Raw genomic sequence first — 12,094 nt, forward strand, 5'->3', positions numbered from 1 at the left:
ACCACACATCTAAGTATTCATGTTCACAGTTAAAGAAAAAAAAAACAGGCGACAGCTGGGCTACATAAATATATCCTGAGATACTTTAATGCAGATTCTGCTGTACATTTCACTGTATTTATAAGGAATGATTATTCAGTTAAAGGGCAGAGCCAAGAGCTCTCCCACCACGTCTACAAACATTTAGCTGTTAAGGTTACATCATTGCAGACCGACAGTTTTGCAGATGGCAGTCTTAGATTTTTCCCGGAAAGGTTCCCTCTTCTCTCTGGTCATCCCATTTCTGGACCTAAGGGGACACATTTTCAGAAATAAACTTATTTTGAGTCATTTTTTGAATTCACACGTTTAGAAAATGACAGAAGCCTTTTGGTTGGGTTCGTGAGAAAATGAGTCAGCCGTCATATCCATATTTTTGTTTCTCTGTCAGTGAGTGTGAAAGGCAAAACACCTGTTGTGACATCACTGACTGGGGTGCAACCTAAAAGTACAACAGGCATGACGGTTTCAGCTCATTGAGAGGAATGCACCAACATTTTTCTTCCCAATGTGATTCAGCGTTGATTTACAGGTTAAGACCCCATGTACCAGAGGAAATCAGAGTTGCTGGGTGTTGTAGATATCCGCCGTAGAGATGTTTGCCTTCTTTAATATAATGGAACTGGACGGCACTTGGCTTGTGGTACTCAAAGCGCCAAAAAATACATTTAAAAAACTCAACAGCAACGTCTCATGACAAAGTTACTCAAGATAATCCACAGACCTTGTTGTGAGCAATTTCACATAGGAACTATTTTCTTTCTACTGAACTACATCCATCAACAGTATCACTGCACGGAAGGAAGCATGCATGTACTGCTAGCTCACCTTACACCACTAAGATGGCTAATGTTACAGCTCAGCTGAGGAGGACATGGCATGAGCTTCTCATCCATGAGTAGATGGTGCACACTTTCTTCTGCGCAGTGATATGGTTGGTGGTTGTAGTTAGGTAGAAAGAAAATAGTTCCTACATGAAACTGCTCACAACAAGGTCTGTGGATTATCTTGAGTAACCAGGTCATGATTTCTAGAAAGAGACATTGCTGTTTGAGTTTTAAAAAAAAAAGAAGAAAAGAAAGAAAGAAAGAAAATTGGCACTTTGAGCACCACAAGCTGAGTGCCATCTAGTTCCATTATATTCAAGAGAAGACAGACATCTCTACGGCCGATATCTCCAACACTCTGCAACTCCCACCAAAACTATCTGGATTGATAAACAGCACTACAGGTAAGAGGAAAAATACTGTTTTTTGATTCTAAGGTGAACTGACCCTTTAAAGTCCTTATGCACCATAAAAAGTAACACAAGCAGTATCCTAAAATGTTCCAAGAATTCAAATTGTCAGTTTGGTGGTACAGCGGTAATCCTATCTGCTGTCCAACCATTGATGTTTCAAAAAATGTGGAATACCTTATTCTTAGGATTTGCCTTAAAAGGTAACTCAAAATAGGCTGGACCATCTTGAATTTGTATTAAGCTGAGATTTATTTAAAGGGTCATTCTCTAATTTTGGACATATACTCTTCATGTTTTGATTCTCAGGGCCGAGCAGACTCAAAGGAATGTGAGGAACGATAAAGTTGTTTGACCCCTACTGAATAAACTCAGCCCACATGGGGGATAGTACAAAGTATTCTGCCATTACTACTCAACGAGCATGTCTTTGGGAAAAAAAATCAATGTTAAAATAAATATTTACCCAGGATAAGGGACAGAGTGATTTGTAGACCCTCTTGTACCAGTCACAGGGGGTGTTGTCTACTCCTTTAGCATCCAGAGCTTTTTGGCAGCGGTGGTAGTCTATTAATAGAGAAACAACAATGGATATTAAAAAAAAGACCTTGGCTTTGATCCAGGGTCACATCAGTTTCCCTCCAGATGATCTAAAGTTGAATTACCTCCAGCTCAGAGATCAGAGGTCAACACATCTAAAGACCTTAGCTGTATCAAGTTTTGAGAATGTCATGTTTGACCTGATTTAACAATGTAGAACATCATTAATTAAAGGTATAGTAAAACAATTTGTGATTTTTCTTTTCTCAGTTGACCTCTTTGACCTTGACATGCAGTCTTACCCAGGTAGTTGGACCAGCAGTTCCTGGTCTGGTTCGAGTTGGGAAATCTGGCATCGAAGGGAGCAGTGCGGTAATTCTGAAGTTTGGTCTGAATGTCATCAGCCATTTTTACCTCTGTCACGAAAATGTCACCAATGGATACTGTAAGATGAAATACTGCCATTTGGTTACTATGCATAAAGCTCATTGACAACATGTATGCGTCACACAGAGACAGAGCAACATGTATGCACCTATGGCTGTAGCCTAGGTGAGTGAACACTGCAGTGTGTGGACTGACTGTGTCGAGACTGTACAGCTGAACACAGGCGCACAGCCTACAGGCTCAGCAGATTATTTTGGGGAGATTTAAGGGTGCTGCATGCGGCTCCTCAAGGATGGTTCTAGAAATGCGGCGTTTTCATGAAATATTCTTCTCATACAGCAACTCTACAGTATCACGCAACATTATACACGCGGGCAAACAAGCGTCAAATATTAGAAAACTTCCCCCAAATTGCAAAAAAACCAGAGTGTACGAAAAAACAGGCCTACGCCTCAAATGACATTGACAGCTTATTATTAGCCTTGCTCCTGGTGCGTTTGAATTCATTTCCTCTTAACATGACCCGGTTTCTGTTTCCGTTTCATACAAGCAAGTATTTACCTTATTTAATGTTTCCAGGCTGATTAATTGCTTTTAAATGGAAAACATACAATAATAATAATAAACATGATAATGGATTAAAACACATATAAGCCCGAGTGAAATGAAAGTTAACATTTTCAGACGAGATATCTGAGCACATTTTGGTGACTATTCTCTCAAAAAATCCGTCGCCTGTACAATTCATGTGATATGTGTCTCAGAAGATGCTGATAAGAACAGGCTAGTAATGTATTTTTATTAAAAATGAAAGGCATGCAGGTAGACATTACCTTCGTAGCAGTTCCTCGCTCGAGCTCGACGTGACTTTTATACCGGACGGTGAAAGTGTCTCGTTCCTCCGATAAGCAGTGTGCACCGCGCGCGCGCGCTCCAAAGATAATGCATGCGTGCAGTCCTATCATAACGGTATGGCGGACACAGGTCACATTGAAATGACAGGCAAATACGGCCCAGACTATCAATACGCGTGTGTTCTCAGTGATGTGCAGGTGAATGAGGAGCAGCTGATATGAACTGAGACACCACAGGGGCAGCGAGGTGTTTTATTTCACTGTTTAATGTCATGTTTGTAACACCGCTGCGAACTTTACTTCTCCATGCGGAAGTGTCTGCCAGTCAGTGTTGTGTTAATCATTAATAGATGTTTGTACTGTCTCTGGTGGTATTGTAATAGATAAGGCAGAGGCGCTTTTAAAACACATTGAGATATCTACATAGCTTTATGCAGCTGGAGGAATAAGGTGAGCGGCTGGCATATGCCGGGAGACTGTCCAGGAATTACAGCTGCCAGGTTACATGGGGGCGGCAATGATACTGTTTATGGGTCATGTCACATGTTACAGCGGAACAGTCCTTATCAATGTGGCTGCTCGGTTATAAAGAGCAGTGATGGGGCGCAATTTCATCCAACTTCACCGAAAATCCCCCATCAGACCTCCAGCGTGCTCATACTCCTACAGCCAGCTGCTAGTGCGCCTTTTCCCAAAAAAATGTTAGGTATGATGGGCTAAACGTTTCAAGATCCGGTCGCTTCCATACAAGGAGCGACTTTACGTTCCCCAAATTATTCCAGGAGAACACGAGCCTGTCAGCAGTTGTGCGTCATGGTGAAGAAGCTGGACTGTACAGCCCGTGCGATACGTGACTGACTTCAATACATTCATGGACTGCGAGCCAGCCGGGCGGCTCTGCATGTGCGTTATTGCCCATGGCTGCTCCACGGCTGTGCATTAAGCAATGTGGACATTAGGACGCCAGAGGGCAGCAGCGGTTTGCGTTTGTTAATGTCCAGGACAGATGTTAATCTTTCTGAATACACCGAGTAACTCAACTTTATCTATATAGCACCTTTCATACAAACATGCAGCCCAGAGTGCTCCATGTGGAAAAATTGGAATGACAGACACAAAACAATAAAATATTTTTTAAAAAGCAAACCAACCAAAACAGAACAAACTAACAAAAAGACGATGTAACGCCATAGAATAAAAAGACAGTAAATAAATAAATAAAATAGAACAAAAATGAACGGGAGAGATAAAAGAAAGTAAATACCAATGGTTAAAACTTAATGAAGTGAGCAATAACTCATAATGTTTGAAACCAAATATGAAACAAGGCATACATTTAAAAAAAAAAAAAAAAAAAAAAAAAGATAAATAATGGACTGTTTTAGATGAAAAAAAAAAATGTTTTTAACTAGAATATTATGTGGTAAACTGGAGTTATAAAGGGTTTGAGTATTAGATTTATTCATAACTTTTGTTTTGTCATGTTTATGACACCATTCTTCATCCTTGCTCACCAGTCCACAGGTGGTGGATTCAGGCAAAAGAAATGACCCTGATCTGATGTCGCTCATTCAATCAACAGTATACGCATCATAAATTGTATGTAGATAAAAGGAGCAGACTAAAATAATTTTATTGCTTTCAATTTGTCAATTTCGCCATCATCTTCAATTGCTCCATTTACAAAGATACCCCAGGTGTTTTCTGCTTTCACAGCAGTAACCTGCTGGTCCAGACAACCTTGAACCTTTCTTTCATCACTCAACCCCTGAACTATATTTTCAATCTCTTTCTCTCTCTCTAAGGTGATCCCAAAAACACGCAAGTCAGCCTATGTTCTCCCACTACTGATACAGGGGGAGGTCACTTAGGGGGTTTTATTTCAGAAACAAGTCCTGTTTCCCTTTTGAGGCCAGAAAAACACTGGTTGCTGCTACATTTTTACTGGTTGTATGTTGTACATGAATGCATCTGCACATTGTTTGCTTATGTTAGATACGGCATATCATAGTGCACTGAGATGTGTTACAAATTGTAATACCCCCACTCATCACTGCACGCTTTATTCCAGGGCTGGTTGGCCATCTTTGGCCTTTCGTAGGCTCAGTCACTGGTATTTGTTCATTTATATAGCCATACTGAGTAAACTCCCTTCGTACATTTGTTCTTAGATTGAATAGAAATCTGACTGTTCAACAAAAAAATGAAGAAAATCTAAAAGAAGACATCTTTGAGATGAAACAAAAGCAGTTATTTTAAAAGTGTTTAATATTGCTCAAAACAAACATATTAAGTCAGAAAATAAAAACCAGCTCTGACAAAGGCCCGCCCCACAGGTTCAATATGTAAATATACAGCAAGAACAAGAACCTCATTTTCACTTATTTACTAATATAAATAAGTGAAGTAACTCAATACTATGGAGAGCCTTTGAGACTTAGCATTGAGTGCCTCAAAAGTTTAGTCAGTGTGCATTAAAGATTGGGCTGCAGCTAATGATTGTATTATTATACATTAATCTGCCGATTATTTTCACGACTAATCGTTTAGTCTATAAAATGTCATGAAATCGTGAAAAATGCTCATCACAATTTCCCAGAACCCAAAGTGACCTCTTTAAATTGCTTCCTTTGTCCAACCAACAGTCCAAAACCCAACAACTCTGCATTTACTATCATAAATAACAATAAAAAGTAGCAAAGTCTCACATTTAAGAAGCTAGAACCAACAAATGTTTGACACTTTTGCTTGAAAAATGACTGAAACGATTAATCCGTTATCAAAATAGTCGGCGATTAATTTTCTTTTGACTATTCATTGCAGCTCTAATTAAAGAGAATCACTAGTTACAGCACCTCGGATTGATATACATCTTGATTATCGACAACAGTACCACTTACTATAAAACTACCTGACCACTTTCACAAACAATACGTTGGGGGGAAAAAAAAAGTAACCACGTATTGTATACCTTAAGGTTGGTGGTGTTTCTGTTGTACTTCAAGTTTCATTATATATCTGTCTGTTTTACTATACATGTTTTAGGAAAGGTACCAAAAGAAAAGCCCTATCTATCATGGTACAGCCATTCCCTTCAGGCTACTCTAATGTCAAATACACAGGCACCACCACCTGTAATGGTTGGCGTGTGTCTGCTACTTTTAAAGGCCAGTGTGACATAAAGATGCATAGATTTAAATAATAATCCAGCCTCTGCAATTAAAAAAAGAGCACTGCATTGATTCATGAAAGTGCTAGGAACAGTACAGCAAGGCAGATCCTCTTGGTGGATTTATCAGCAGGAGAAGAGCAGAACCGTTGTGCGATTGTCAGGGAACAGGAGCTCTTGGACCACTAGGGAATATCAAGCTCATGATATGCAGTCAAGGCTGAAAACTGATAATGCCCAGTTTGTCCCGTGGGGATTAATGGAAGAGCCCTGTCAAGTCAAGTCAACCCAAGTCTCTAAACACACAGGATATTTTTTTTTTTTTTTGGTTGTCAGCAGTTGGAAAGTCATAGCGAGTGTACACACTTTGGTTTTTAAGTCACAATACAGTCAGCTGTGCCAAAAACGGTTTGAACACTGAGGATATACTCTACATTTTGAAGTTGGTCCTTTCACCAATCGCTGAAGCGGAGACGATTGAAGGCCTCTTTGATGTCATCATTGGTCTCTGGACTTCCGCCAGTGCCAATACGAAGCACTTTGCTGTCAGGGACGTCCTGTTTCAGCTTTCGCTTGCTGAGGACCACATTGCCTTCGGCTCCCTCCCTCTCAGGACCTGTCAGCAGGATGTAGGCAGCATGGCGTCCACGCTCCAACAGCGTGGCTAAGATAAGAACACAAACAGTCACACATAGAACCGACCCATGATTCCCCAGCCCTCCAACTACTGATGCACATGTTGTATTTAACTGATTATATAATTTTGAGCAAAAGCACCTCTAAATGTTACAATGTGGTCCAGGGAACTGGGCGACTCAAGGAGGACTTTAGAGTAAAGAGGGTGGAGCAAGTAAGAATGTCGGTCACTCACTAATGGCACCTGGAAGGAGATGTTAAAATCAGTTAACATTTTTTAATACATCTCTTGCGATGCATCTTCAGTGAAAGGCAGTGCACTTACAGATGAGTTGGCGTCCAAGGCCATCGTGCCCCAAAACACAAAGACCGAGAAGGAGTTGGTGGTGTGTATTGATGCAGGTCTGGGAGAGTTGGGACTGTTCAAAAGGCTGACTTCCCACAGCATACCACCAGACTTCCCATCCAGAATTATTATCTACATTCAAAGACAGACAGCGGTACAGTCGATGTATGATCCAAATCGATCATATGAGAGAAGCTGGTCACAAAAAATGAAACGTAGGTATCACAGTGGTCTCACCCTCTTTGAGTAGTTGCCAATATCCTCCTCGACCACAACATCAAGTACTCCGTCTTTGTCAAAGTGCCCAAAGGAGGGCTCACTGAATGAATGTAAACACAGAGGAGAGGTTGAGTAGTTTAATTTGAGATTTAAAGTACTCTCCCAAATCAAAAATGACCAGGAAGTATCTACAGGAGTTTTTAGGCTATCTGGCCGTCATAACACAATTTGATTCCCAGCCAAAATATGCATGTTTAAATAAACCAGTAGGTCACCTGAGGACTGAACTGGTATTGAATCGCCACAGTGGCTGAAGATTTTTTCCATCGACTAATACCACCCCCTTCCCAGTCACAAGCAGCAGGTTGGGTGTCTCATCTGTTTCTCCTGTTCTTAGCACTTGTTTCACTGAGTCAGATCTACAAAACAGAAATAAATGTTAGCATAAAGTCTGGCCACAATATTGACAAGCTGTTAAAGGAATACTTCAGCCCCAAACTACCAATTCTTTATCAATTTCTCATCCTGTGTTAGGTTGAATTTTTATGATAGCCTCGGCCACCAGTGTGTGACTGTGTGTGTGAATGGGTGAATGTGACATGTAGTAAAAGTTAAAGTGCTTTGAGTGGTCGGAAGACTAGAAAAGCGTTATTCAAGTGCAGTCCATTTAATTTAACATCACCAAACACTGGAGCTGCTGTCTACCACTGCCTTGATCAGGTAGTTTGTTTGTGTTATTGTGTCACTTTGGTGTTTTAAAGGGTTAGATTGGATTCAGCAAAGTCACACAATAACACAAACTACAGATCAAGGCAGTGGTTGACCAGGAGCTTCCATGTTTAGCAAGGAAAAATGACTGTTTTCATCAATGGAGTCTGGGTTGAAAGAGAGCCTGTTGGAAAAGGCTGTGTGTTTGGAAAGCACTGAGCATATGACTTGGTAAATGAGACTTGGATTATACTGCAGGAGTTGTGTAAGAGTTTGTTTGCTGTTGTTAAACACAGTTGCCAATTCATCAAGCATTTTCTCCATTTTTGGATTCCTTATTTATCGTGGAGGTATGCAAAAAGAACAAAGTATTCTTCACTAATTCAACATGACACAGGTTGAGTAACTGACACAAGTGGACATTCTGGGGGTGAAGTCTTCTCTTATTTTAAGGCACAAGTTAAGACTGCTTCTTACTCGTAGATGGGTACAAGGCCAGATGTTGCACTGGCAGTCTTCTCCCAATGCTTATCTTTCTTGAGGGTGGCCTCCATCCCTGCTTTAGCCTTGGCAGCGATCCTCCACAGTGCCAGTCCATACAGGCCAGTGTCTGTGAATGAGCACAAAATTACTCACTACTGCCATCAAGTGTACAGCTAGGCATTTACAACAGTTGTATCACAACTTGAAGTCAAATTTACCGCATCTCAGTAGCAACACCAGAAAACCAAAACCAAAGCTGTCATAATAAATCAGTGCTTCTTGAAAAATAATAAATAAATAATTAAAATAAAACAGATAAATAATAAATATGAAAATGAGGTGTCGAAACACACGGTCAGACACTCCGAGACGAACAAAAATAAATTAATTACTTGGAACTCCTTCTACAGAATACTAAGCTACACCACAAGACTGACATTCTGCTATTTTTACCCATTTCCTGGCAATAATAGTACACACCCTGAGGACAGTTTTAAGTCTAATCCCACTGGTTTCCAGACATGCAATAAGGCTTAACTTCTTGATAGGTTTGGAATAGTAGGAAATGGAATAGTATATAACTTATATAAATACAGTGCAGCACTGCTCCATTAGATTTAGCTGGTCTGACCGCAGATGGGCTCTAACATGCTGAGATCGTCGGAGCAGATTCGAGATACAAACCTTTGTGTAGTAGTACATAGTGAGAACCTTCTGTAGTGCAATGAAGAAGATGATTGGTTGTCTCTGTGGAGTCGAGAACCACCGTAGAACCAATCTGAACACCCGTGTATCCTGACAGGAATACCAGATGAGTCTGCAGATATGACGAGACATTAAAACCGGGTGACTCTTATTTTGCTGCAACATTATCAGATGATTTCACTAACAGTGCTTATTATTTCCATATTTGACCCCTGTTATATTTGACTCAGTCCTTACACGCTAAAATACAAAGCTTTGACATCACTTTTGTTTACCTGCGTGCTGTCTGATGCCACCAGAGCCACATCGTCGACCTTGTCCTTATCCAGATCTGGGACACTAAGAACAGGCACAGTACTACGCAGGCCAGTAGGTTGAGGCTGCTGCCACCTGATGTCACCTGCACACAGGAACAGGGCACTCAAAAAAACCTAACTCACGGCCCACACTCATTGTTTATCTTGAGAGCAATACATCTACAACAATTGTTACAAGAACACAGAGATGAAAACTGAGAACCACTTCCAAATAGTACGATCCATCAGAGTTGTATGCCTACGAGCTTATCGATTCCTTGTATCTATTCCGAAATGTTTTTCTGACAGTTGTGCATTGAAAAACACTGACGCCAAACCTGTAGAACGAGTCATGGCAGCGATGAAGAAACACAGTCCAAAGCATGGCTTCATTTTTACAAAGACAGATGACAACAGTGCAGCTCGTCATGTCTGTACTATGATCATTTCAAGTAAGGGTGAAAACACCAGCACTACGCTGAAAAAACTCTCTCCGCAACAAAGGCAGAAATTCCAGGAATGCCATGTATTTGATTCTCTATGCACAAATGCCACTGCTTTTCTCTAACTAAGAAAATGGTTAAATTGTAAACCTACTTTTTCAACACAGAAAAAGCTAAGGATCAGTTAGGGCAGTGATGAAAATCAGGACAAATACCCAGACTCAATGATGTCATTGATATCAATAAGGTCACATAACATTAGAACAATTTGAAAAGTGCTAGCTGTGCATCAGTATACTTTATGAAACTGTGACATAATTTATAGTACACGTAATACAGAGACATTAACAAGTCACTAACCAGTGTATTTGTCAATGGCTGTGAGTTGGTCAGAATGGAACAGCAGACAGTCCCACTTTCTGCCTGATTTTTCGTCCAGACCACACTGGGCCCAGTGGAACTCGGGAGCCAGCGGACGCTCCCACAGGGTCTCTCCATGTGTCCCATCCACTGCAAACAAAAACACACACGGCGAAGGCAGACCTGGAAAAAAACAGAGTGAGTCTGAATTACACAAACCAAATGTAATATAGAAAGCAACTCTTGTTTCCTTGTCATTCATGAATAAATTAAAAATCAACAACACTTTATACCTGCATTAGCACATGTATTGTTCTGACTGCCTTCTGAGTCTTTGAGGACAAACAGGACATCCATCACCTTGTCTTTACTTGCTTCTTCAATGGCTAAAAAGTTGTAGGTTGCTGTGGCCGAGGAGGAGAGATTAGTGATAAGTCCCGCAAACAATAACACACTTTAAAGCAGTGAAAAACACACAATTATACACACCTGCTTGGGAGAAAGTCCTGTTCCAGGTAACAAGATACTGTGGTCTGACAGGGCAGGGGATGATGAAGGAGAAGGCAAACACTATGGTGAGGCACAGGAACAAGGAGAAGAAGAAGACTGCGGTTCGCCAGTGGGTCAGTTTGGCAAAACCCAAGACTTCTTTACAACTCTTCTTCTTCAGCTCTGTTGCTGACGGTGCTGGTCCTGTCTCAGACCCATCCTCTCCCCTCTTCAGAGGGTCGCCTTCTGTGGCACTGCCGGTGGTCTCCATTGTTGCCTCAATGCATCACCGGCCCACGGACCTACTCCACAGGAAAAAGGAGCTTACAGTAAAAGATAATGCTTCTCTTAAACAAACACTTCTATCATGGCACAGTCAGAGCTTGCTGCTGTATCTGTCCCAGAGAAAACCACAAACCTGCATGTGACAAAGTATCCAGCTATAATAACAGACAAAACTCTGCTGGCATTCACAGATATAGCACATGAAAAAATACTGAAGGCAGCAGTGTCTGTCAGTCCAGCTATTTCTGCTGCATCAACCTTTGTGGATCTGAGCCTATTCAGACGTGCCAGCTCTGACTCCAGAGATTTCTCAACACCAAAACAACAAACTCATAATGACCAATCAGCCAGGCTAGCACACTCTGTCATTTGCTTTATAGCCTCGGGCTTATGCTCTTGAATGTGTGTGTTAAAGTCAGCTAGCTCATTTGCTGTAGAAAAAATATTAAAAAATCAGAGAAGCTGTTAGCTAAGATGTTAGCTAAGTAGCCCAAAACGACCGAGTAGCTCAATGTCGAGTAGCTACCAACGTTAGCTAGCTGTGGTTCGTAAAGTTCAACGGTTGTCTGGTTTGTTTGCTAACTTGTTGAACAAAGGCCAGGCCCCACACACACAGGCATACGCGCTAACGTTGCTACCAAAGTCCCGACAGTTGACGTTAAATGACGAATTGACACTGACTCAAAAGATTTTTTTCTTACTTCCACGTTCCCCTGTCGCCTTTGATGGTCACTGGTGTGGCGAACTGCAGGTAGTAGTGGGCCTGACACACCAACAGCCCTGCCTATCAACCCCAGCTGCGTAAACAAATCATAGGCAAGCCCACTGCGACCGAGCTTTTATTTCCCTGAGTTTGTCTCTCAGGTCGCCATTTTCTCTGCTAACGTTTAAGCTTTCG

The 12,094-nt window shown here is 41.2% G+C and overlaps 2 protein-coding genes across 3 annotated transcripts; both read right to left on the reverse strand.

Annotated features, from left to right (window-relative positions):
* Window positions 1-61: 61 nt before the first annotated feature.
* LOC125880719 (cytochrome c oxidase subunit 6B1) lies at window positions 62-3,193 on the reverse strand. Its single transcript, XM_049563432.1, has 4 exons — window positions 3,037-3,193; window positions 2,119-2,259; window positions 1,743-1,843; window positions 62-289 (listed from the first exon to the last, which is right to left on the reverse strand). Exons 2-4 carry the CDS (start codon window positions 2,222-2,224, stop codon window positions 236-238), a joined length of 261 nt encoding a protein of 86 aa, XP_049419389.1. The 5' UTR covers window positions 2,225-2,259; window positions 3,037-3,193; the 3' UTR covers window positions 62-235.
* Window positions 3,194-5,306: 2,113 nt separating this feature from the next.
* On the reverse strand, window positions 5,307-12,094 carry fam234a (family with sequence similarity 234 member A). 2 transcript variants are annotated; one of them, XM_049563540.1, is made up of 12 exons: window positions 11,898-12,094; window positions 10,912-11,216; window positions 10,716-10,826; window positions 10,423-10,605; window positions 9,599-9,723; window positions 9,303-9,435; window positions 8,613-8,745; window positions 7,703-7,846; window positions 7,446-7,527; window positions 7,188-7,340; window positions 7,004-7,106; window positions 5,307-6,890 (listed from the first exon to the last, which is right to left on the reverse strand). In XM_049563540.1, the coding sequence occupies exons 2-12, from the start codon at window positions 11,180-11,182 to the stop codon at window positions 6,679-6,681; spliced, it is 1,650 nt and encodes a 549-aa protein (XP_049419497.1). In that variant the 5' UTR covers window positions 11,183-11,216; window positions 11,898-12,094; the 3' UTR covers window positions 5,307-6,678. The 2 variants fall into 2 exon arrangements, with proteins under 2 accessions (XP_049419497.1, XP_049419495.1); XM_049563538.1 differs by having other exon boundaries at window positions 10,912-11,213; window positions 11,898-12,091.

This window comes from Epinephelus fuscoguttatus, linkage group LG20, assembly GCF_011397635.1.
Source record: "Epinephelus fuscoguttatus linkage group LG20, E.fuscoguttatus.final_Chr_v1".
Classification (NCBI taxonomy): Eukaryota; Metazoa; Chordata; class Actinopteri; order Perciformes; family Serranidae; genus Epinephelus; species Epinephelus fuscoguttatus.